Here is a 25,517-nt window from a genome sequence, read left to right as displayed (position 1 = left end):
AATATAATTACAGCTGGGAGTGAACCTTCTGACTGAATGGGATTATTTTAGTGATTGTGATTGCATAATGAAGGAATGTCAAGTCTTTGTAGCATGATGTGCATTTTGACTTTTTAGTATATATCGGAGATCTCCGAGGAAGAATCTTGTTGAGACCAAAAAAAGAACAAGTTGAACAGTATACAAAACCCAGCCTGTTGATTGGTCTGTGCTGCCTTCTATTTAAAATTTCTAAGTCAAATCGTAATTAGATCTAAGAGGGAGTAGGATGTGTGCAGACAAATCTTGTCCACTGGTTGAAGTTTTACAATCTGTTATTTTGGGTGTTGAAAACTACATCCAGGTGTGTGCTCCAGTTTAATATTTGCTTTTAGGAGGCAAAAAAATTCGTCAGGAGAAACAAGAACTTAGTTGTCCAGTGACTGAAGAATTAAATAAAACAGTATCCCCAAGCCTTGAACCTGAGTCTGCCATATTTCAAGCAAATGTCCACTTGAAATGATGATTTAATGCAATATATGTGACATTTTCCTTCTTGCAGAAAGAGTATTGAGAGATTTCTGCTGTTTGAATCAAAGTAGTTTGCTAAAAAGTATTCAACACAGAATAAATCTGTGTCAAATACCATAACTTTTTCAGATGTTGTTTTAATGAAGTAAAATGTCTTAGTGGCTTTGCTTCACTTTTTAGCTTGTAATGACCAGCCTGCAGTCCATTCTAGAAAATGTGGATACCCCAGAATTACTGTGTAAATGTGTCAAGTGTATCCTTTTGGTGTCCCGATGCTACCCACACATTTTCAGCACCAATTTTAGGGTAAGGTTACTTTCTTATTTGTATTTTCTTTCTCACATAGAAATATTGATGAAGCATATTGGCTAACCAACCTTTTTTCAAATTTGCTTTCCAGGACACAGTAGACATACTGGTTGGGTGGCATATAGATCACACTCAGAAACCTTCGCTGACGCAACAGGTGTCTGGTAAGTTTGGCCACAGTCACTAATGTAGCCTACTCTGGCTTGCAGATGCTGTAGGCTTATTTACACAAATCTGGTCCTACTGACATGGAAGTTGACATAAAACCAACTCGAATTTCTGACTACGTAACAAGAGACTTTTTTTCCCCTAATTTTTGAGTTAATTTGTATTTGCCATTTTATCCTCTTATCTGGAAAACTGGGATGCTTTATTGAGACTCCATCAATGTTTTGTGTAACTTTTAAACACATTTTATTAAGTTTATAGATCTTAATTTATTCTCTGAGGAATAAATCCTTTCTCCTGTACAAATCTGTGGTAAAGATACTGTACTGCCATTTAAGAAATTGACAAACTTCTTCCTATAGCTATAGCAGGTGTTTTGGAATTAGTTGCAGCAAGTCTGTTATCTGTCCTGTGTCATAGTCCTAGATTCTGTCCTTCGTGTTTAACTGCTGTGGGGTAGGACTTGAACCTTAAAATGAATTTGTCAACAGGACAAAAGACGGACCTACAATTTACATTTACTTTAAAAAGAACATATTAAAATTTAAATGCAGATGACCACCTCCTAACTTAGCAACTTTTACTTCCGCAGCCTGCAAATAAGATGTAATTTTTATATGTTACCTTGTTCTCTATTTTAATTGCCTTGGTATTTTTACACAGGATGGCTGCAGAGCTTGGAGCCCTTCTGGGTGGCTGATCTTACTTTTTCTACCACACTCTTGGGGCAGTTTTTGGAAGACATGGAAGCTTATGCTGAGGTAAATAAGACTCTGATATATGCCAGAATTAATTCTTGTGAATGTCTTAATAAATTTACAGCTATGATTCTTATGGATGTATTACCTTTGTAGAAAATAAAATGATATGGTTTTCCTGGGGAAAAAAGGATCAAATGACAGAGTATACTTCAAGTGTGTACAGTAACAGTTCTACACGAGTCCTCATGAACTACTTAAGTAGTATCATAGCTAGCCTTTCAACTATTGTTATTTTGAAATATCATGTTATAATAAAAAGAAAACAATTAACCTAACAGGAATGCCTACATTTAAAAAAAGCTGCAGTGAAGACATTTCATAATATTTTCTCTTATTGGCATTTTCCTTGGAATATTCTCTAATTGCCTGACTTCAGAGTTTTTCAGAAGTAGTGACTACTGGGAGAGATTCTTAATGCTTCTATAGATTAATGGTATATCTGTCTTATTTTATAAAACATCAAATAGCATTTATATTGTGCAGGAGATAATGCAGTAGGGACTGATAGAAAACTAAAGTATATTCATTTAACATTCTTTGTTTTGATTTTGTAACCTTTGCTTAGTTAACAGGATGTAGAGTTTATATAATCCTGTCATTAAAGAAAGACTTGGTTGGGGAAGGTGGGGAGTGTTGTCTTGTAAGGTATATGTGCTCATGTATATATGCTTATAACTAGATTGTGCTATATTATATATGTCAACATGCAGATCCTGTAGGTGAAGCTGTACTTCCAGCATAATCTGTTTCACTTAAAGGAGAATAAATAATTTGATTTTAATTAGTATACTTGGATGTACACCAAGACTTCTGGTGGTACAGCTTTGAGTTAGGATTAACAGACACCTTTGGTAGTGTCAAGCCCACAGAAACCTGTGCTGCTGTGACTGTAGGCACACGGTTGCAAGTGCTCAGTCAGTGTAGTAAGTCACTGCTGATCAGCTTGTCTGCTGGACTGAACAATGTGTGTATTCTTAGTCACAGAAGAGTTTAAAGGTAACATTCATTAAGTCATGGAGGGATGTGGTTCCAGCTAGTGTGTGTTTATCTCCCAGTGGGGTAGTCCAAGGCTATATCTACACTAATGAGATCAGCATTTCTGGGAAAGTTCGTAGGAACTGATGCCAACTGGCATGAAATAGCCTGGTAGTAAACTCATGGTCTCTAGATCAAGGTAGCTGTATGTGAACAGTGCAGTGGGAATGGCCACTTGAACATCCTGACTCCACTTAGTGGATGAGAATTGTTTGGGAGAGTGGTAAAAGTGTGCAGAAAAGTGGGTTAATAGCGCAGCAACAGGGATGGTCATGTTCCAGAAGCCTGGAACATCATAAGCCTCCATTTTAGTGTACAAGATAAAGTCTGTTTCAGTGGCTATACTAATGATCAGCATCTCATTAGTGCTCTGTCTTGCTCATTGTCATTGTGTGCCTATATCCCATCTTCATATGTATATGAAGTTAGAGATATTGGATAAACATACCTGTAATTTAGTAGTATCTATAAAATGTCTGGATAATAGGTAGATGGAGTATTTTCAGTGTTGTATTTTGGTCTTCTATGCATGTATTATAACTGTTAATGGTGTGTTCTGATCTATAAAAACTTCTGTGCTGTAGGACCTCAGTCATGTGGCTTCTGGGGAATCAGTAGATGAAGATATTCCTCCTCCTTCAGTATCACTACCTAAACTGGCTGCGCTTCTTCGGGTTTTCAGTACTGTGGTGAGGAGTATTGGGGAACGCTTCAGCCCCATCAGGGGACCACCAATTACAGAAGCATATGTAACTGATGTAAGAATTCAGGTTTTCTCTTTGTTTTTCTTTGTTCCTGACATGATTTATCACCATAGAATGATGTTATTTGCTGAGTTTATTTAGATTTTGTGAATTACATGAATATGCATTCGCTCAGCTTTGAACAAATGTATTTTCTTGAAGAATGTGCTGTAAGACTTTTACAGAATATTAAGATAGAAATTGTATATTTGTAGACACTATATATATATAGTCTATAGCATACTATAGGGTGGTGTATACAGAAAAAATATTCTAAGTAGCTGCTATACTTTTGAAACAGAAACTGTAGAAGTTGTAAATGATCTTTTTTTTTTAAATGTACAAATACCTGCAGTCAAAATCTGTTGTTCCCTCATGAGCTGCACAACTGGAATTTATACCCTAGCAGAATTCTGAGGGACAAAACTTCTTGCTTAAATTAGTGTATGGATTTCCCAATTAAAGTCAAGACAGTTATGTAACTTGTGTCTTAACCTGCAGAGGATTCTTGTGACAAAGCTCAAAAGAGGCAAACTCTCCTGTCTTTTGTGCTAGAAGTTCTACTGACATCAGTTGGAACTGAAGAGAATTCCTAATAAGGCATTTAGGTTTTCTAAATCTTTATGGGCCTTTTGCCAAGTAGGAAACCAGGCAATTGAAGGTTTGGGTTTTCCTACCCTTCTGAAGTATAATGCCATGATGTGAATTAGTCAGAATAATCTACTGACAGAATTTACCAAGCTGCAGAGTATGTGATGGGACAGGATATCAAATGGATGTGAACGTAATTAAAAAGTATTCAGTGCTTGTCTCTGGTTAATAAAAGTTTTTAATTTAGATCTGTTTATAATTTTCCAGGTTCTGTACAGAGTAATGAGATGTGTGACTGCAGCAAACCAAGTATTCTTTTCTGAAGCTGTACTTACAGCTGCCAATGAGTGTGTTGGTGTTCTACTTGGCAGCTTAGATCCAAGTATGACCATACACTGTGACATGGTCATCACTTACGGATTAGATCAGATGGAAAATTGTCAGACTTGTGGCACTGATTATATCATTTCGGTCCTGAATCTATTGACACTGGTTTGTATATATTATCATTACCACAGTTTTTTATTAGGAAATACTATTTTCCAATACAACCTTACTTTTCGGTGTGTGTGTTAGATAAATATTTAGAACTGTTTTGTTCCTGATCACAAGCAAGTAATTCTTCTTCTAAATGCTTGTGTTCTCTGAAACCTCATGCTGACAGCTTGTTTATGTGTTTGACTTGTTGCTAAAGTGGGATTTTGTTTTAGCCTGAGGGTTTGTGTGGTTCGTTGGTTGCTTCTTTTCTTTTCTCTCTGTCTGGCTTGACTGTTGGACAGTGCCATTACGAGGCCTCTGCAGCTGGTAACACCACCTGATGAATCTCAGATTCTTAGTGCTTAATATGTTCTATTTATCTACTTGTGCCATGACCTGGGAAATCAGGTCTTCAGAAACATATCTCTTCATGTGTAGACCACAAACTCAAACCCACATCGATATAAGTGAATCATTCAGCTTTCTCAGCTGTGCTGTTAAAGCTTGAAAATTCACATTCAGATAATTGTTTAGCAAAGCAAATACAAAAATAGTTGCATTGGTGTCAGGAGGTTGGGACATCCCTTTTTTCGATGGTATCTAGTAACAGGACAAGGGGTAATGGGATGAAGCTGAAACACAAAGTTCTATTTAAACATAAGAAAGAATTGTTTCATTGTTCAGGTAAGGGAGCACCGGCACAGGCTGCCCAGGGTGCCTGTGGAGGCTCCTTTCTTGGAGGTCTTCAAGACCCGCCTGGACACGTTCCTGTGTGACCTGATCTAGGTTGACCTGCTTCTGCAGGGCGTTGGACTAGATGATCTCTGAAGATCCCTTCCAACCCCCACCGTTCTCTGATTTTCTGCATTTAGTGCATAGAGTCTAGCAAGGCAGTATTTTAATGATGATAATGTATTATAATAAACATATATGAAATACTTAAATTTTGTCATTTTGCATTTTTTTTCCCCAGATTGTTGAACAAATAAATACAAAACTACCATCATCATTTGTAGAGAAGTTATTTATACCAGAGTCTAAACTACTTGTTCTTCGTTATCATAAGGAGAAAGAGGTAAGAGTAACTGACTTTTACAAGTGTGCTCCAAAGCCTTCATGCATATCTTAGAATATATTTATTAAGCTGTAAAACTTTGTTAATTTTAAATATACTTCATCTAACTATATATCTGTGAAACTTTTGAAAGTGTGGATGTAGCCAGTTCTTAGTTTTGGCACTTGATTTGTTAACAAATTAGTAAGCTGGCTGTCATACCAAACAGAAGTTCGTAGCTAATGTGGCTTTCCTACCCAATGTGTTATGTGGGTGATCCAGAAATTAATTAATAGATTCTGTAAGGAAGTAGTACTTAATTACAGAAAGCTGAACATAGGCATTGTATATCAGGCTAATCTATTCATAGATAAAGAAGCATGATTGTAAATTCTATAGAGATGATGAATACGTTTTTATGCTTTCATGCTAATCAATTATTACTGTAATTATATTTCCAAGGTTGTTGCAGCAGCCCATGCTGTATACCAAGCTGTATTGAGCCTGAAGAACATTCCTGTTTTGGAGACTGCTTACAGGTTAATTCTAGGAGAAATGACCTGTGCTCTAAACAGTCTTCTCTATAGTTTACATCTTCCTAAGGCCTGTTCTGAAATCCAGCATGACTCTTTCAAGAAGCATATACTCAATGTGGATAATGCAAAGTTTGTTGTTATATTTGACATCAGTGCTCTAAGTACCATTGGAAATGCTAAAAACTCATTGATTGGGGTGAGTGAAACTCTACAGATTATAAAGTTTGTGCAATAACCAATTTTTTAGCTAGTGAAATACACTATAGTATGTTCTAGGTAGTACGCATGCATCATTAACATGATCATAATTGTTTCCTAACTTATGTTATAGAAGATATTCCAATATTTAAACTTCAAGGAAACAGAATGAGTGGGTTGTGTCTCTAGAATTGGTACATAATGGAAAGCAGTTTCTAGGGAGGAACATCTTATCAGGGTTATTCATAGATCAAGTCTAAGATTGTCATAGTAATTATTCTGGAAAATCAAGACAGATTTAATGTGTCCTCTAGTAGCATGTCAGCCATGTGCAAACACTTGTTGCAGATCTTTCCAAAGAAAAATGTAAACTGCTTTTGCAAGGTTGTTTAAAAAGTGAGAGAAGTTCCAATTAAGGTCAGAAAATAATAGAGTTAAATTATTTCCCTTGGGAAAAAGCAAAAGACAATAATGGTATGAGAACTACACTTAAAAATAGATCCTGTTTATTATGTTTCTTTCCTTACGTTGCACTCATTTTATAGATGTGGGCCCTTTCACCAACTGTGTTTGCACTACTGAGTAAAAATCTGATGATTGTTCATGATGACATAGCAGTTCACTTTCCTGCTGTCCAGTATGCAGTACTCTATACGTTATATTCTCATTGTTCCAGGTATGAATCAGTATTTTATCAATACTTTTAAGACCGCTTCAGTAGACTGATCTGAAGGGATTATATTGTTAGAGGGATGAATTTAAATAGGCTATTACAATTAAGCTTTTGCTCAAACATTCATAATCAGTTTTTACTTTCATTAATTGCAGGGAGTCTCTGTCTCAGCCAAGAAAGCATATCCTGGCTTGAAATTTGGCATGTTATTCAAAGGCAGATTAGAAGTCTTGTGTTTGAATAGAAGTAACTGAGGGAGAGATGTACTGAAAGTAAATAAGGAAAGATTATTTACTATTTTGCTTACTGTGAGATCTAGGAGAGGTAATAAAATGTAAACAACAGATTTAAACACATTTTGGTTGTTCTTATTACAACATGTTGTCAAAGTAAGGGAATGTGGTAGTTTAACTGTACATTTCTTGGTTTGGGTGATTTTTTTTTTTCACTAGATGTTTGGTAGCAGCCACAGTTGATCCCAGTTTACTGCACTGGGTGGACTAATGTAAAATTGCAGCTTTCTTCTTTTGGGGCAGAGATCAAAATTTGTGGGTTTTGACATAATGTAGTAATTATGTGGGTATACATTAACTTTTGCTGCTGGGTTTGGGGTTGGTTTTTTCTCTTGTTTAATGGGTTTTTTGGGATTCTTTTGTTGTTGATTTTTCCCTCTTCTTGTGTTCTTTAAGGAAGTATTCCTAGTCTTGGGGTGGTTTTGTATTTTTATGATTTTTCCTTGCCTTTTCAGGCATGACCATTTCATATCCAGTAGCCTCAGTTCTTCCTCTCCCTCTCTGTTTGATGGAGCAGTTATAAGTACTGTCACCACAGCAACAAAAAAACATTTCTCAATCATACTAAATCTTTTGGGGCTACTGCTTAAGAAGGATAACCTTTCTCAAGATACCAGGTAACTAGCATTTTGTTTATTATTGGGAGACTTTTTTTGTTTCCAGGAGAATGCCTTAATTAAAAAACCAGCATAACTTTCATCTATAAAACTTGATGTGAATTTAACCAATCAAGTATTTGGGTTTTTTGAAACGTTAATAATGAAGTACCTGTAGGAAAAGTAGCTGCTCGTTTTTGTGAGTGAAAACTAGAAAGATGGGAACCATCATAAGACTTACACAGTAAATGCAGAGCTATCAGACTTCACTGGAAAAAAAAACCATGTTTTTACTCGCTGAAAGTACCCTTTAAAATAATACGATCTTGTGTTATCAAAATACTGTGAAAGCTTAAGAGGTATTTTTAAAGTTATGAAGCTTTTGTTTAAAACTCAAAGGAATTATGGTGTACTCATCTGTAACTTGAAGTAGTTAAAGTTATATTGGAAGATATCATTGTGTAACTATATAGAGTGACATATACTTTTGTTTTTTGAAGGAAACTACTTATGACATGGGCTTTGGAAGTGGCTGTTCTGATGAAAAAATCAGAAACATATGCACCGTTATTTTCTCTCCCATCTTTTCATAAGTTTTGTAAAGGACTTCTAGCAAACAGTAAGATATTGCATAGTTTTACTTATTAACTGTTTCTTACTTGGCATAACTAAGTGCTTAAGTGACTTTGTCACATACTACTGATGGCTGTAACCAGACTTTGTTCATTTACTTCTAGGGCTGCTTCTGGTTTGTATTGCACAAAATCTTCCTATTGCACTCTCTTTCTATACCTATTAGTTATACAAACAATTTCCTGAAAATAATAACTTGTAATTGTGAAATTGATTGACCAAGAATGTCAGTGATATGCCAAGTCTTGTAAGGTGGTTTATTTTATCAAAAGCGGTTGAACTGTTCCTTAATGTGATTTTTGAATTTCAAAACCTGGAAACAGAAATATGGGAACAAATGCTTTTAGTCTAAGCATAATAGTACCAAGAGCAGTAAGTTTCCAAGGGCAAGTTTATGAACTTTACCTTAGTTTTTCTTCCTGTTGAAATACTGTGTATCATGTCAATGTATTGAGACCACAGAAGGATTAATGTCAGCCATCAGAAGAGGCTTCTATGTAACATGTAGCACAAGTAACTTTTTGCTACTAAGCATTTACTTGCAGTAAAACCAGTAAATGAAATGAAAAGTAATGCTTAAAGCCTGTGTCGTCTTCTACCAGCTATGCTGTAAAAACATCTTCAGATGTTCTACCACAGTGCAATGTGGCAGCAATGCATAAATTATCTAATTCTAGCAAAAAAATAACTTTTTTTCTTTAACTCTTTAATTTAGCCCTGCTGGAAGATGTGAACATTTGCCTTCAAGCATGTAGTAGCCTCCATGCCCTGTCTTCCTCCCTCCCAGATGACCTTTTACAAAGGTAGTTGTGTGGACTTCTGTGTAGTATTTGAATGAATGCTGTGAATGGAAATATTTTCACATTTTTTTTTCCCTTTTGGGTGTTGCAGGTGTGTTGATGTGTGTCGTGTTCAACTAGTACATAGCAGTGCTCGTGTGAGACAGGCTTTTGGAAAACTTCTCAAGTCAATTCCTTTAGATGTTGTGTTGAGGTAAGTTGTTCAATTAACCAATAGAGAGAATGGTTTATTTTCTTCAATGACATCTGAAAAGTAATGCCAGTTGAATGTCATCATACAGTTCTTAATTAGAAACCAAAAAGCATGAAGTGTCTAGCTATCTCTTCTGCTTTATTATAGGTTTGAGAACAATAGGTAGTACACAAAGTAATTAACAAATTTGATAAGCTGTGGAGCACTTCTTTCAGCAAATAGGAATGAATACTTATAGATTCATGTTATCCAGAGCTTCAGCAATTTCATGCCCTGTAGTTTTTCTCAAAGACTTGAACTCTTAAAGTACTTTGTTTTAATACCAAATAGTATACTTCTTTCCAGTCATTGCAGGCATATATATGGGAAGGTGGGGGGAGGGGTGCTGTAACTTTTTTCCCCCAACGTTTTTTGACTTTCTCAAGTACGTTATAGCATGAGTTGTTTTTTCACCCTCTCTTCCTCCAGTAACCGTACCCACACTGAAATACAAGAAATTTCTTTGGCTATAAGAAGTCATATGAGCAAAGCTCCAAGTAATACATTCCACCCACAGGATTTCTCTGATGTCATTAGTTTTATTTTATATGGGAACTCTCACCGAACCGGGTAAGAACTTCTGAAACTGAAATCCATGGATGGTTATAGTTCTAAAAATTCCACATATATTTGTAGTAAACAATTCCAAGCTATGTTTAGTTTAAAAATCATAATTATCTTTACAAATTACTTCAAATTGGTTTTTTTACACTTCTGTTTAGGTATTTATAAATATCTACAGATATACACCTTTTGGCAAATTTGCCCATGCCCATTGCCATTTAGAAATAATCCTACAAGAGGTTTGGTTTGAGAGCAATAGGGAGCTGAAGTGTACGCAGTATAAACTTGTTAGCATGTGAACTTGTGTTAACATCCTGATGTTTTCTTTCAGGAAGGATAATTGGTTAGAAAGATTATTCTATAGCTGTCAAAGATTAGATAAAAGAGATCAACCAACCATCCCTCGTAATCTGTTGAAGACTGATGCTGTTCTCTGGCAATGGGCTGTTTGGGAAGCAGCTCAGTTTACTGTTCTTTCAAAGTTACGAACTCCTCTGGGTAGAGCCCAAGATACGTTTCAAACAATTGAAGGTAATGTAAAAAAATTATACTTTATTTTTTTTGTGGGGTGTTTTTGGTGTGATGGTGCAACTATGAACTTCATGCCCAAGGCAAGGAGCATGATGGCTTTATTTTTCAGTGATGATACATTTTTGCATTCCTTTGTGTCAGAAACATGCTATGGCAGAAGAGCAACTGCATAATTACTATGAACTTTTGAGAGATTTTGCTTTAGCATTGCTATACCTTGATACATTTCAATAAACTACTGTGTGTTAACTTATTTTCTGTGTTTTGGTAAAATGTGTAGGTATTATTAGGAGTCTTGCAGCCCATACGTTAAACCCTGACCAAGATGTTAGCCAATGGACTACTGCAGACAATGATGAAGGACACAGTAGCAACCAGCTTAGGCTTGTTCTCCTCCTGCAGTATCTGGAGAACTTGGAAAAATTGATGTACAATGCTTATGAAGGATGTGCCAATGCCCTTACCTCTCCACCCAAGGTTTGTCTGTCTTAGAGTATCGCTTTTACTTGAATCAGTCTGTTAAATGAACAATGCTTGCAGGGTTGTTCAGGTCTTAAATGTGGAGCTCCAGAAGAACTTCTCAAATGAAATTTGAGACTCATAATTGATCTGGCTTTGACTGTGGCTTATTCCTAGAGAACATGTGAAAACAGGATTTATTTCTGAAGTACCAGCTTGTATGGTGGTACAAATCAAGCCAATCACTTATTTGTAGATAACAGCAGTTCTGTTACTTTTATCACAATTATTTGAGGCTTTAAATTGTTTTGTGAGGAATATAATAATTATTTATAGACAACATACCCTTTTATGTAGCTTTAACTGCCAAACATTCTTCACTGTTGAGATAAGCTGTTTAGTTAATCTTCTTTGATGTGACAGTAATACATAACTTATTGTCAGCTCATTTCAAGATTTTTAGCTTGCCAGCCTGCCTGGCCAGTTGTGTGCTATGTGTCATTTCAGACCATCTGCATTAATAAAGATGCAGAGTTTTACCTATTTCTTCATCCCTTAATTGAAATCTCAACTGGAGAAAAGAAATCTGTTCTGCCTTTGAGTGTTGTCCATTTTAAGTACTTGATGTAACCTGTTTTGATTCATACAGAAGAAGAGTATGGTAAAACTTCTCTTTTTCTCTCTTTAAAGGTTATCAGGACATTCTTTTATACCAATCGTCAGACATGCCAAGATTGGCTGACGCGGATTAGACTTTCAATCATGAGAGTTGGATTGCTGGCTGGCCAGCCTGCTGTGACAGTCAGGCATGGATTTGATTTACTCACAGAAATGAAAACTAATAATAGTATCTCTCAGGTACTATTCTTTTCCAAGTCTGTAGAGTACTGCAAAAAAGTTCACGTGATGTTCTAAAATAACTAGGCTAAGACAATTGGTAGTTATTGAACCAACTGGTCTGTAAGGAGATTTTCTTGTTTGAAGCTACATTTTAAAGTCATGCTTCTGTATTGACAGACTTTTCTGGTTAAGTGATACTGTAGGTTGAAGATTAGGATGTGTACTGTACACTGGTCATACTATACCCAAATGAATGCTATAGTTGGTTTGCAGTTTGAATGAAACAGTTTCTTCTTAAGCATAAGGTTCTGCTTAAGCTTTATGAAACTTCTGTTGTAGTAGTTGAGGCTTTCCCAAGTTTATGCTGGTGGAGTATCTTTGCTTAGCTCTGGATGTCAGCAGGAGGGGGATGTATCCTGAGAGTGTCCTTTCTCTATATGTGATATCCTTTGTCTATATGTAACTAGCAGGTAAGTGTAGGGGTGGGATGAGTGGATCAAGTGGTTAAAATTTCTTAGGTTGAATAGTTTCTTCAGTACATTACTTGATTTGCTTAACTATATCAAATAAAATATTTATTGCTTCCTCTTATCTTATGAATCTCAAATTAACACAGTTGTAGACTGTATTCAGGCTGTGGATTCACAGCATACTCTCTTCCCTTAGCTCCACTGCTTTTCCAAAAGCAGCATCATGGATGGATAGACAGAGCATTTCACTTGCAGATGCATATAATGAAGTAATGCTTTACGATTTCCCAGTATTTAACCACAAATATAGCTCTTATTTTAAATGGTAAATTAAGCTTTTGGTTTGATTTTAGGGAAATGAGTTGGAAGTGACAATTATGATGCTGGTAGAAGCGTTATGTGAGCTTCATTGTCCTGAAGCTATTCAGGGTATTGCCGTCTGGTCTTCTGCTGTTGTTGGGAAGAGTCTTTCCTGGATCAATTCTGTAGCTCAGCAAGCAGAAGGGCGGTAAGTGTTCTCAGATAACAATGTTACAAACTTGGGTGTTTTCTCCTTATGCATAGTTCTGAATCTTTTAAAATTGTGGCATGAGTCAAGGCTACCAATTTCTAATTTCTGTGTCAATTCAAGTCATTGTGTCTTTCAGAGATACCTAAAACACCCACAATTGTTATGTATTTTACCTTTTAGTTTTAACTAAATTACAAGGATTTTAAAAGAAATGGTGCTCCTAAGAAATTTTTTTCATTTTTTTGTACACAACAGGACTAATTTCATATGGTATTTAGTTTTCCATTGCAACATATTATTTATTTAAATATCTTCTGAAGTTTCTGACCAATGGTGTGATCTCATTACCTGCCACAGATTGCCAAGAGAGGGACTCTGAGGGAGATGCTTTGCAGTTTTAGTTCAGCTTTGAAAGTGTCTTCTACGTCTATTGAAGTAGAATCTTTGGCTGCAGATACAAATAAATGGGTCAATGTTCAAATAAGTGGGTATGCATTCATTTTGGTGTTTTCATCTCCTTAAAGGAATGCATCTATTCATCTGTATGAAATGAAAAAGGGACACCTTCCATTATTTACCCCCATGTAAAAATCCACAAACAAAACAAATGAGCTTTTATATCTATTTTTCCCATTTTTATATGATTCATTAAAATAATGTGCAGTTTTGACAAGTTTTAGAAATGTGAAGTTTAAACTGTGAGCTGTTGCCCTAGACCCAGCTTCACAGTCGTCTATTAAATAAGTCGTTTATCAATGTTCATCTTTATTCATTCAGGTAAATAGTGTGACAATCAAATACAAAACTTGTTTATCTCCTTCAGTCTGCTCTTGGTGTGAAGTTGGCATTAAAACCTGAATGCAAAAGCTTTTATGCTATACTGTAACCTGGAAATTCAGCTGGTAAACTTGTATTCTCTGTTAATTCCATTCTTTCGCTGAAGGTAACACCTGAGCTTTTTGAGTATTTGTGGGAATGTTTAAAATATAGTCTAGTTACCAAAAAGAAAACTGATTCTGTAAAATGCTGACTAAAATCTTAAACCATTTAAGGTTTGAAAAGGCAACTGTGGAATACCAGGAGCACCTGTGCTCCATGACAGGAGTGGATTGCTGCATAACAGGCTTTGACAAAACTGTTCTGAAGTTGGCAAATTCAAACAGTGTGAATAATGCCAGCCCAAAGCATTCCTTGAATGGTCAGTATTTATTGTTTTCTTTTTAAGAGAAATGCAATTTTTTACCTGTATATACATAGAATTATGACATTTGGTGGTGTAGCCATAGTAATGATGATGTCTAATTCTTACATCTGAAAACCTGTTTCTAGCTATAGTTATGTTATTGAAACGAATATTATGTGCAGATATGAGGGTTTGCAGTACTGAGGTCTAGCTAAGTGAAACTAAAGATAATGGGTGAAATATTTTGTAAATTACTAATTTAATTTGAATTGGTTTAGATCATTGTAACTTAAGATGCTTAGTATGTATGATCTAATTGTATCATAAATTCACTAGTGACTCAGTTTAACTACTGAGACTTTATTGCAGTATTCAATTTCATCTTTCAAAAGAGACTTTCTTTTTTTCCTCATTTTAGTTTGGTTTTCCTTTTTTGATGCATCTGTACAGATATGGTCTGAATTTTTCCAAAACCTCCTTTGAAAAGTTTCTAGTGGAAGAACAATACTGTAAATGTTATATAATTATTTTATTTTTTAATGTATTGTTCTTGACAAAAGACAGAAAAATTACATTTGAGTGATAGAATTGCTACTTAAAAATATAGAAGCATAAATATATATTCAAGTATATATCTACTAATTTTTTGTTTCACAGGAGAAGCTAGAAAAACTGTTCTGACTAAGCCAAGTGACTCTTCACCTGAAGTTATAAACTACTTGGGTAACAAAGCATGTGAATGTTACATATCCATTGCTGACTGGTCTGCTGTTCAGGAGTGGCAAAATATGGTCCATGACTTGAAGAAAAGCAATAGTAATACCTCAATCACTCTGAAAGCAGATTTTAATTACATAAAGTAAGGATGTAGTTAACTTCCAATGTACCTTAGAGTTTTGTATTTTAGAACTGAAATAGTAAAGTTTTTATGGTTTTAGAAACTGGATGTCATTTAAATAGAGGTATGACAAGAAGAAAGTCGTGTTCCTGGGAGGGGGAAACTTGGTCATGATATTTACCAACCATGCAAATAAGAGGTAATATCATTCTAAAGAGTTACTGTGACTTTGACTGCTAAAGTTTCTTAGTATTCAAGAAAAACATCTTTTTGTTGAGAGTAAAAGAGATCAAATTCATTCTTTCTATTGACAGAAGACATCTCCTTCTTGCACAACTTAAGTCAAATATAAAACACCTGTCGGGTACAGTTCTTAAAATACTTTATTAATCTAATGTGAAAAGTATCTTAAGGAGGTGATCTTGGCTGCTTAAATCATTTTTTTTTCATTTTGTTTTCTTAAAATGTAATTTGGAATTGTAGTTTGTTTATTTTGTTTTCCAACCTTTGGTATTTGTGACATAGAAATAGTCCTTCAAGGTTTAAGGGTCCTTTCTGTTTCATTTGACGGCTTGGTTACTATTGTGGTGAACATCATAAAATCCTCTTGACTGAAATTTCTTCACTTGAAAATAAAAGCATAAAAGAAAGCTTTGAAATAAAGTCTTATAGGTCTGGGAAGGTGACTACTTCTCTCACAGAAAGGACTGATCCCTTTTTTTTGTTACTGCAGTAACTCAGTGTTGTGCAGATAATGCATTACGACTGAGTGTCGTGGATGTGAAAATGTACAATTTCTGAATGTTCATGTTTTTGTACTCCAAACCCATTGTACTTCTGGTGAACATCATGTGTGCTTGCTGTAAAGTTGCAGAGGTCTGGTCTTTTGGCTGGTTGGAGTTAGTTTTCATCCAAATAATTGCTGGAAGTATGATTACTGTATCAGGACAATGTTGTAAAGAGCTCGTGATGATTTGAAGCACTTGATGTTTCTGCTCCTGAGCAGGCTGAGAAAAGACTCTGCGGTAATGAGAACTGAAATAATTCAGCAGAAAGTGGATTTTTCACATGCTGAATTTCCTTTTCTTTTCTAATACAAATAATTAGATATTCCATCTTCAGTGGATAGTAACAAGAATACGGAACCTTTAAGTCTTCTGTATTCTGAGCTATCCAGCCTTTCAGTGCTCTTTACTTGTGTGGTTCTGTAAAAGTCTGTATTACCCAAATTTTATTTCTTAATGTGGAACAATGGAGGAAAAAGTGAAATTTGCTGCTTTGTGCAATATAGATTTGTGTAATCTGTGACCTGCACAACATTCTAATATTTCTGGAGTTTTTGTTTTGTGTAAACTGAGGTGTTGAAACCATGACCTCATGAAAATTTGTCTCATGTTCTACTTTTCTGTGCATGGGAAGGAAGGGAAAGCTTTGAAGTTCTCTTAATTTTTGAACTTTTCCAAAACCAATCTTTTTCTTCCTGACTATACTAAAAGAGCATTATATATAGTGGTGATAATGTGAAAAACTTCACAGCTGCAGAGGTGTTTTCTTTTCACTCTGATATTGAATTTGTCCATTTGATGCAGTACTATTGCCTTTTATTGATCTATGTGAAAATTGAGATTTTTGCATAGAATTAACTGTGAGTGCTCTGTCGGCTTTTTTGAGTTAGGCTTGAGTTTGTCTCTTTTTTTTTTTGCTGTATAAGATACTTAACTGAAATTAAGTAAGTAGTGTGAAAATAAAACTGTATACGTTGAATTGCAGATCTTTGAGCAGCTTTGAGTCTGGACAACTTACTGAATGCACTGAACAACTAGAATTATTACCAGGAGAAAATATCAACCTTCTTGCAGGGGGATCCAAAGAAAAAATAGGTATAAATGGATAAATTAACATTACTACAAATACAAATGAAATATTTTTTTCATGTATCTGTTTGCATAAATGACAGATTGAAAGTTCTAAATGTGATTTGTTGTGTTTGGTGGACTGACTGTAACCTTCATGAATTGAGCTTCAAAAGGATTGGCGGTAGTCATTCTAAATGTTGATGAGTGGTGTGGTTTTGGGAGTTACTATCTTTACTTATCATAGAATTATAGAATGGTAGGGATTGGAAAGGACTTTTAGAGATCATCTAGTCCAAATCCCACTGCAGAAACAAGTTCACCTAGATCAGGCTGCATAGGAACATGTCCAGGCAGGTCTTGAAGACCTCCAAGGAAGGAGACTCCACACTCTCTCTGGGCAGCCTCTTCCACTGCCCCTTCACCTGAACAGTAAAACAGTTTCTTCTTCTGTTTAAATGGAACTTTTTGTGTTTCAACTTCATCCCGTTACTCCTTGTCCTGTCACTAGATACAATAGAAAGAAGGGATGCCCCTACCTCCTGACACCCACCATTTAGATATTTGTAAATGTTAATAAGATCTCCCGTTAGTCTCCTCTTTCCAAACTAAACAGCCACAGTTCCTGCAGCCTTTCCTCATAAGGAAGAGGCTCCAGTCCCCTGATCATCTTGGTGGCCCTGTGCTGGACTCTCTCCAGAAATTCTCTATCCTTCTTGATCTGAGGAGCCCAGAACTGGACACAGGACTCCAGATGAGGCCTCAGCAGGGCAGAGTAGAGGGGGAGCAGAACCTCCCTTGACCTGCTGGCCACACTCTTCTTGATGCATATAAGTAACTTATAGGTAAACCTATAGGCAACCTGATTTATAAGTAACTTATCATCAGTTTCTAATATGAATACCTTATGCCTCTGTGTATGTATTAAAAAAAGTTTTTCCAAGTTTTCTGGTGCTCAAAAACACTTTTTCAGACAGTGATATCTGAAAAAAATTGACATTTCTAGTTGGTTTCAATTGTTTAATCTCTATGTAGACATGAAGAAGCTGCTTCCTAATATGCTAAGTCCTGATCCAAGAGAACTTCAAAAAGCAGTTGAAATACAGCTTTTAAGAAGTTCGGTATGTCTGGCAACAGCTGTAAACCACATGGAACAGGAGCAAAAGTGGCAGTCAATCTCTGAGTAAGTTGAAGTGCGCTATGAGGTCATGTAATATACTGTGTGAAAAGCTCTTCTGGTTTGACATAACTTTGTGAAAAGCATACTCTGCCCTGTACTTGGTATTATGCTACCAATTTTAACCGTTGGGAGTTATAAGCTTACTGAGGAAAAATAAGATGATTTTGAACTTAGAGATTATGTAGTTCTTTGGGTTGATGAAGTACTGCTTCTTGTCAGTTTATTGTTTAAGTATCATACTGTAACTTTTGTGTGATATTCCAAGATCATCTTACCTCTTTGAAGATGTCAAATTTACCTTTTCTTCTAGTAATTTTATATGTGTTGAATTTTTGTTAGATAGACTTTGAGTAGTTTTTTGATTCTTTTATTTCAGAAATGTTATTAAGTACTTAAAGCAAACAGCTCGAATCGCTATTGGACCTTTAAGACTTTCCACACTTACGGTGTCTCAGTCTTTACCAGTGCTGAGCACTCTTCAGTTACATTGTTCTTCTGCTCTAGAAAACACTGTATCCAACAGGCTGACATCAGAGGTATGGCTTTGTGTTTAAAACATAATTTAGAGTGATGTCTTTCTCCATGTTGTATCATGAAGTATTAAATATAGAACATAGATTGGTTTGATCATTGTTAATCATACTGTAAAAAGACCTCATTTAGTTTTCTAACATGCCTTGGCCCAAGTTACATCTCTGGACTACTTTCTGTAGTTATGAATACACTGTCTCAGTTACACTTACAGTATTTTTAAGTTCATTAGTAGTTGCTTTTTAAGGAAGTGTAGCTATTCTCTAATAACATTGTAACACACCTATAACATCCACTTGTAATTTGTTTTAAAAGCAGCTTTAAAATACCATTTAAATAAAATCACTTTATCAATTAAAAACTCTGTCAAACCTCAACCAACATAAATGATCTAATTGGAACTTCTAATCATATTTTTCAGATAGTAATTGTGCTTGTTTTTGAGCTATTTTTAGTGTTGTCCTCAAAATCAAGCATCTATTCCTAGAGTTGCATCAAATATATTTGCATTTTATTAGTTAAGGATAGAATGGCTACTGATACAAATGGAATTACTTATGCTGCACTAAAATGATCTCAGGTTTTAATACAGGAAAATACATTTCAGTAAAGTCTCATTGAGTCTTGCTACAGCTATTCCACTTCTTCTTCCAGGACTGTCTCATACCTCTCTTCAATGATGCTTTGAGGTCATGCAAACAGCATGATGTAAGGCCATGGATGCATGCATTGAGGTACACAGTGTACCAGAATCAATTGATGGAAAAACTTAAAGGTATATTAAGCTCTTGTTTTAGTGTTATGAAAGCTGAACGCAGAATTTGTACTTAAACCTTTGGCTGAAAGCAGCAGCTGTGTCTTTCTGTATTATTTAGACAAGTTCTGGTTATTTACAGCTGGGGGTCTCAATTGTTACTGTAATGTAGACAGTATTGGAAAAAAAAAGCTGCTGAAATGCTTTGCAGTTCAGTACTCACTCTCCTAATCACATTGGCTTGTCTCTTCATACTTAAATACTTTCTGTTTTGGACTGTTCAACGTTATCAACAATAGGTCTTTAAAAACAGGCACAAAAGCCATTTAAGTGTGCACATGGTAAGAGCTAATGGGAGAAAAACCTTTTCAGGGCAAACAGATGGATTTCTGAGTGAAGAATGCTTACAGTGAAACAAATTACTCTCGCCTAGCAGATAATCTGTGGGTATATTTTGTTGTTTCATATGATGTATATGAATGTTCTGGGCAGAAATGAAGTCATCTAAATTTCTGAAGATGTTGGGAGGTGCAAAAGAGCTGTGCAGTTTTTTTACTGAGGGCCATCATGTACAGAACACATGGGGCAGAAATTGTCTGTATAACCCAGGCACAGCTATTATTAAATAACTTTGTTTATAATGTCTTGCTTTCCTCTTCAGAACCAACAGTCCCAATTAAAAGCCATCTAATGGAGCTGGGCTTAACAGCGGCAAAATTTGCCCGGAAGCGTGGAAATATTGCCTTAGCTACACGTCTGCTCGCCCAGTGCAGCGAGGTTCAGCTGGGCAAAACCACCACTGCACAAGACCTAGTCCAACACTTCAAAAAACTGTCTGCACCGGGTCAGACAGATGAAAAATGGGGTCCCGAACTTGATATCGAGAAAACAAAATTGTTATACACAGCAGGTGAGTGTTTGCTATTGCTATTGTAAGTAGTTCAGCTTCTTGTCCTTATAACCAGCCTAATTTCTCTGACCTTGAAGATATCATAGTAGGACAGTATCATTAGAACCGACTTTACAATTAACTGTTGTCCAGGTCTGAAAGTGCTTTCATAAGTCTTTACTTGTTAACTTCAAAAGGGAAATTTCTCTGTAAAAATATCTCGTTACAAGCTGTATCAGAGTAAGCTGAATTTCAGAAATAGTGTTTCAAATAAAATGAACACTTTACTTCTTATGATATGCAGGTCAGTCAACACATGCCATGGAAATGTTGAGTTCTTGTGCCATATCCTTTTGCAAATCTGCCAAAGCTGAATATGCAGTTGCTAAATCTATTCTCACGTTGGCTAAATGGATTCAAGCAGAATGGAAAGAGATTTCAGGACAGTTGAAACAAGTTTATAGAGCTCGACAGCAGCAGAATCACACTGGTCTGTCTACTTTGTCTAAAAACATATATAATTTGATTGATCTCCCAACTGTTAATACACTAGAAGAAGAATATCCTAGGATTGAAAGTGAATCTACAGGTAAATTTGTTCTCCTTATTAGTTACTGATGATTCCACTTGAGAGTGTGTGCTAGTTACATTAATAAAGACTAAGTGCTGCATAACTTATGTGTTTGTTTTCCTAATACACATACAAACAGTGTTTGTTTAGTGCAATAGGTAATTCTACACTGATTAAAAAAAATCAGATACCTTAATGTTGATATTATTCATTTTTCTCATTTGAGTGATTGTATCCTTAAGAAAACTGGAATGTGTTTCTTTTAAAAGAAGATTTTAACATTTTGTTATGTTTTTGTGTGCTTTCATCTCCTGTATTTGCCAAAGTTTGAATGAGTTTCAGAAAAAGCTTCAATGGGATTTATATTTTCAAGGCCCTGATAGTGTGAAAAGCAGTTACCTTAGGTTTTCTTGTGATCTTTAATCCGTACTTAATTTGAATAATAAAATTACAGAATGGTAGGGTTTGGAAGGAACCTTTAGAGATCATCTAGTCCAACACTTCTGTTACCACAATGTACTCCACTTCACAATTTTTGGCAGACTTTTCTTCAAATGACATTATGAAGTTTGTTCTTTGCTTAAATGTGAATTTCGTAAATACCAGTTCCTCTCTTGTAGAGTCAAAATATTTTAGAGCTTGTAATGGGTGTTAAGTAATGACTATTTTCTGAATTGATGGTGAAGAAAATAAATATGTACACAAATAAGCACAAACACACTGCCCTAGGTACTTTGTAAAAGTCTGCTCTTTGAAGTATCTTGTTCTTCTGGAGATCATGAGTTTGTTGCCTCAGTTACAGCTTTCTGTGAAAAAGAAAGCAATTGTATAGTACAGGCAGGGGTTGTTGACCAATGAAAAACAGGTCTTTGGCTGTAAAATAATGTCAGAACTGGAAAAATAAGTGCACTTCAGAAAAATAATTACACTCTTAGGTACTATTCTGACTGAAAAAAATACTATGTACTTACAACGTTTTGGTGTTATGTTCTATGCTAGGGAAATTAGAAGTTGTTTTTACATCATAATGTTTATTGCTTTTATTCCTCACCCCACAGTAAATATTGGAGTTGGAGAACCTGACTTCATCTTGGGACAGCTCTATCACTTGTCTTCAGTACAGGCACCTGAAGTAGCCAAGTCTTGGGCAGCCCTGGCCAGTTGGGCTTATAGATGGGGCCGTAAAGTAGTTGATAATGCCAGGTAAATTCATCCTAATGTTTAAATGTATGTAGCACAATTAGTTTTCCTAAGGTAAAACCTAACTTTGTATTTATAATTACTGTTCTTTGTGGTCTGAAGTTGCATGTGAGCAGAGCACTGAATATTCTCTTGTTTACTTGCCCTCTGTAAAAAGAAGCACATTTAATTCTGAGATAAGGGTGAAGTTTTCTTCCTTCAAGAAGTTCTATCTACAGTCTTAATGGATTTAGTAGCTCTACAAATATTAATACCTTGGGGATCAATAACTCATTTAACATTACAGTCAGGGAGAAGGTGTTCGTCTGCTGCCCCGGGAAAAATCGGAGGTTCAGAACTTGCTTCCAGACAATATTGCAGAGGAAGATAAAGAGAAAATATATGGAATTCTTGGCCAAGCAGTGTGTCGTCCAGCTGGAATTCAAGTAAGTATAAATTTGCTTGCTTAAAAAGGGTTCAACTTCAATGTGACCTTGATTTTTCATCTATTTATGATTCATATTAGCTCTTCTAAATGTTTTCAAGTTAAAACTCGGACAATGAAAGAGTTCACTAAGAAATCACCTGTGAAATCTTCTCTCTGTTTGCATTTAGGATGAAGATATGACTCTACAAATCACTGAAAATGAAGACAATGAAGAAGATGATATGGTAGATGTTATATGGCGTCAGTTGTTAACAAGTTGTCCGTGGCTTTCAGATCTTGATGAAAACGCAACAGAAGGGTTAATTAAAGTGTGGAGGAAAGTTGTAGACAGAATCTTCAGTCTCTATAAACTCTCCTGCAGTGCATACTTTACTTTCCTCAAACTCAATGCTGGTCAGGTTAGTGTTTGTACTGATGAGGAAGTACAGTTACAAACTTTTCTAAATGATGGTATGACCTATATGCTTAGCTTAGAGGGGTATTTCTTTCTTTCAAGGTTGCACTTGATGAAGATGATCCCAGGCTGCACTTAAGAAATACTTCTGAGCAAAGCACTGATGATGTTATTGTGATGGCAACCCTAAGATTGTTACGGTTGCTTGTGAAACATGCTGGAGAACTTAGACAGTATTTAGAGCATGGGCTAGAAACCACACCTACTGCTCCCTGGAGAGGTAAATATATGTTACCTAGTTGTTAAAATTAGTTTTGACACAAGGGTATTGATTGCAATTTCATAAAATTATTGTTTAAGCATGTTGGAAACAGATTCTATCTTAAAGTCTGCCATGCATTTTGGTCTTAGAATTTGTGCTATTGATCTACTCTGATCTCACTGTCCCCTGTGCCTTAAGACAGTGAAAGAAGAAAGGAGATGTGGTTTGGGAAGTATTACATTACCACCTTTAAATAAAATTGTGATGGATTTTCTCCTAGCTGCAGTTTGAAATGCAGCTTAGAGATGTGTGACTGAACTCAGATATCTCAGAAGTAGTTGTTCATCACTACACTGCTAGATGTCATTGCTCAGGGACAATGACATAATTGGTCATAACCAATGTGGTCATAACCACAAAAGGTTATTGAGTTAATGTGCAAGGCAGCAGAAGAGGGGGCTCACTATTGCAAAATTGTACTTTCTTTTGAAACATCCAGTTATGCAAGCTTAAAGAGTATTAATGTGACTGAGAAGGGAAAACAGGTACAAGCTGGAATGTAAGAGGTTCCAAAGAAACACAAGGAAAAACTTCTTCACTGTGAGGGTGAGGGAGCACTGCAACACGCTGCCCAAATGGGTTGTGGAGTCTCCTTCTCTGGAGGCATTCAAAACCCACCTGGATGAGTTCCTGTGTGACCTACTCTAGGTGGCCCTGCTCTGGCAGGGAGATTGGACTGGATGAGCTTTTGAGGTCCCTTCCAACCCTTAAGATTCTGAGATTGTGTGACTCTATTTTTGAAAAATGATACAACAGTTACAACATCCAAAACTCAATTCCTGCTACTTGAATAAGTGATTTGTGTCGCATCTCTGCCCGTATAGTGGAAGACAATAAGCTATTGCCTGAAAGGCAGTTGTTTAAAGGAAGCTTTTATTGGGAAGCTAGACATTTATGTTCTCACAATGCAAAGCCAGCATGCTTTTAAAAATAAAATCAAATGAAATTCCACGTCACTTGAAGTGAAATGAATCATCCTGTTTTCTTTTCCTGTTTGTGAAGGTATCATACCTCAGCTTTTCTCCCGCCTAAATCATCCAGAAGTGTATGTTCGTCAGAGTATTTGCAACTTACTGTGTCGAGTGGCTCAAGATTCTCCTCATCTCATACTGTATCCTGCAATAGTGGGGACAATTTCACTCAGCAGTGAATCCCAGACTTCAGGTATGGAGGAAAAACAAAACGTTCAAATATACTTCAGCCAATATATTCATATATACTGGATAAAACAATAGTGAGGTTTTTCTTTGAGTAACTGATACTCTCTATCTTAAGAATATTTTTGTTACAGCACCTCACTGTTGCTTCTCATTTCATTTGCCAATTTGGCAAATAAGTTAGGTTTTTTCCATGTTACCATCCTATACTTGGCCAGTACTCAATATAATGTGGGGATCTGATGTTAAATGAAGTATTGAGATGTATATTTCAAGGCCAGAACAGTGGAGCTAATATTTTAACATCTGTTTTTAACTTAGGAAACAAGCTGCCTTCTGCCATCCCTACTTTACTAGGTAATATTCAAGGAGAAGAACTGTTGGGTGGCGAATGTGATGGAGGGAGCCCACCAGATTCTCAAGAAAGCAGTAAAGATGACACAAAAGTTGGATTAAATGAAGATCAAGCAATGATGCAAGATTGTTACAGCAAAATTGTGGAGAAACTCTCTGCTGCAAATCCAACAATGGTATTGCAGGTAAATAATCCAAATGGATGCTACTTGTGATCTCATTTGAACCCCAGAACACATGATTTGTGTATATTGTGGGTAGACCTGAAAGTTTGGTGTGTCATTGCTGTTACATTTTTTTTCTCAGTTGTTAATCTACAAAAATAAATCTTAATACTAGTACTCTTAAGTAACTGAATTTCAATTTGTTTGATACAGGTTCAGATGTTAGTGGCTGAACTACGCAGAGTTACAGTTCTTTGGGATGAGCTTTGGCTGGGAGTTTTACTGCAGCAGCACATGTATGTCCTCCGAAGGATTCAACAGCTGGAAGATGAAGTCAAGAGGGTCCAAAACAACAACACTTTACGGAAGTATGTCTTGTTTTAATAATTCAAGCAAGATTTGTAACAAAGGTTTGTTTTTGGGAAAACATGTAGTCAAACCAACCAACAGTGATGTTGCTCCTGAATTCATAAATTCTAGCTGCTTCTTTGGAAGCCAGGGGTCTTATTTCAATGAGGTTTTGATGCTAGAGCCAGCATTATAATCAAATGAGAAACAGCAGTCTACCTGTCAATCCACGCTTTGATTTCCTTAGTAATAACGTGTTACAACGCAATGCATATTAACTTGTGGATTGTGAAATTCTATAGTTCTTCATTTCTAAGGTGTTTCTTATAAGTTGACTGAAATGAGGACAAGCATGTCAAAGGGTGTGA

At 35.9% G+C, this 25,517-nt stretch overlaps 1 protein-coding gene across 2 annotated transcripts in view; it reads left to right on the top strand.

Moving 5' to 3' along the window:
* Nucleotides 1-25,517, top strand: part of SMG1 (SMG1 nonsense mediated mRNA decay associated PI3K related kinase) — a 66,643-nt gene that overhangs the window by 19,780 nt on the left and 21,346 nt on the right. For both annotated transcript variants that reach the window (XM_061994366.1, XM_061994365.1), the window contains 32 exons: nucleotides 691-816; nucleotides 911-983; nucleotides 1,651-1,748; nucleotides 3,368-3,541; nucleotides 4,385-4,609; nucleotides 5,568-5,669; nucleotides 6,111-6,380; nucleotides 6,928-7,058; nucleotides 7,804-7,965; nucleotides 8,445-8,563; nucleotides 9,293-9,380; nucleotides 9,469-9,570; nucleotides 10,039-10,179; nucleotides 10,505-10,704; nucleotides 10,985-11,181; nucleotides 11,854-12,021; nucleotides 12,827-12,981; nucleotides 14,037-14,182; nucleotides 14,825-15,026; nucleotides 16,776-16,885; nucleotides 17,894-18,041; nucleotides 18,415-18,574; nucleotides 19,224-19,344; nucleotides 19,985-20,233; nucleotides 20,517-20,801; nucleotides 21,842-21,986; nucleotides 22,270-22,408; nucleotides 22,578-22,808; nucleotides 22,907-23,084; nucleotides 24,129-24,290; nucleotides 24,605-24,822; nucleotides 25,015-25,169. In XM_061994366.1, the coding sequence (XP_061850350.1) occupies nucleotides 691-816; nucleotides 911-983; nucleotides 1,651-1,748; nucleotides 3,368-3,541; nucleotides 4,385-4,609; nucleotides 5,568-5,669; nucleotides 6,111-6,380; nucleotides 6,928-7,058; nucleotides 7,804-7,965; nucleotides 8,445-8,563; nucleotides 9,293-9,380; nucleotides 9,469-9,570; nucleotides 10,039-10,179; nucleotides 10,505-10,704; nucleotides 10,985-11,181; nucleotides 11,854-12,021; nucleotides 12,827-12,981; nucleotides 14,037-14,182; nucleotides 14,825-15,026; nucleotides 16,776-16,885; nucleotides 17,894-18,041; nucleotides 18,415-18,574; nucleotides 19,224-19,344; nucleotides 19,985-20,233; nucleotides 20,517-20,801; nucleotides 21,842-21,986; nucleotides 22,270-22,408; nucleotides 22,578-22,808; nucleotides 22,907-23,084; nucleotides 24,129-24,290; nucleotides 24,605-24,822; nucleotides 25,015-25,169 (5,180 nt within the window). The remainder of the gene's footprint in view (nucleotides 1-690; nucleotides 817-910; nucleotides 984-1,650; nucleotides 1,749-3,367; nucleotides 3,542-4,384; nucleotides 4,610-5,567; nucleotides 5,670-6,110; nucleotides 6,381-6,927; nucleotides 7,059-7,803; nucleotides 7,966-8,444; nucleotides 8,564-9,292; nucleotides 9,381-9,468; nucleotides 9,571-10,038; nucleotides 10,180-10,504; nucleotides 10,705-10,984; nucleotides 11,182-11,853; nucleotides 12,022-12,826; nucleotides 12,982-14,036; nucleotides 14,183-14,824; nucleotides 15,027-16,775; nucleotides 16,886-17,893; nucleotides 18,042-18,414; nucleotides 18,575-19,223; nucleotides 19,345-19,984; nucleotides 20,234-20,516; nucleotides 20,802-21,841; nucleotides 21,987-22,269; nucleotides 22,409-22,577; nucleotides 22,809-22,906; nucleotides 23,085-24,128; nucleotides 24,291-24,604; nucleotides 24,823-25,014; nucleotides 25,170-25,517) is intronic.

This window comes from Colius striatus, chromosome 3 (genome assembly GCF_028858725.1).
Source record: "Colius striatus isolate bColStr4 chromosome 3, bColStr4.1.hap1, whole genome shotgun sequence".
Lineage (NCBI taxonomy): Eukaryota > Metazoa > Chordata > Aves > Coliiformes > Coliidae > Colius > Colius striatus.
This window is presented reverse-complemented; position numbering and strand designations above follow the sequence as displayed.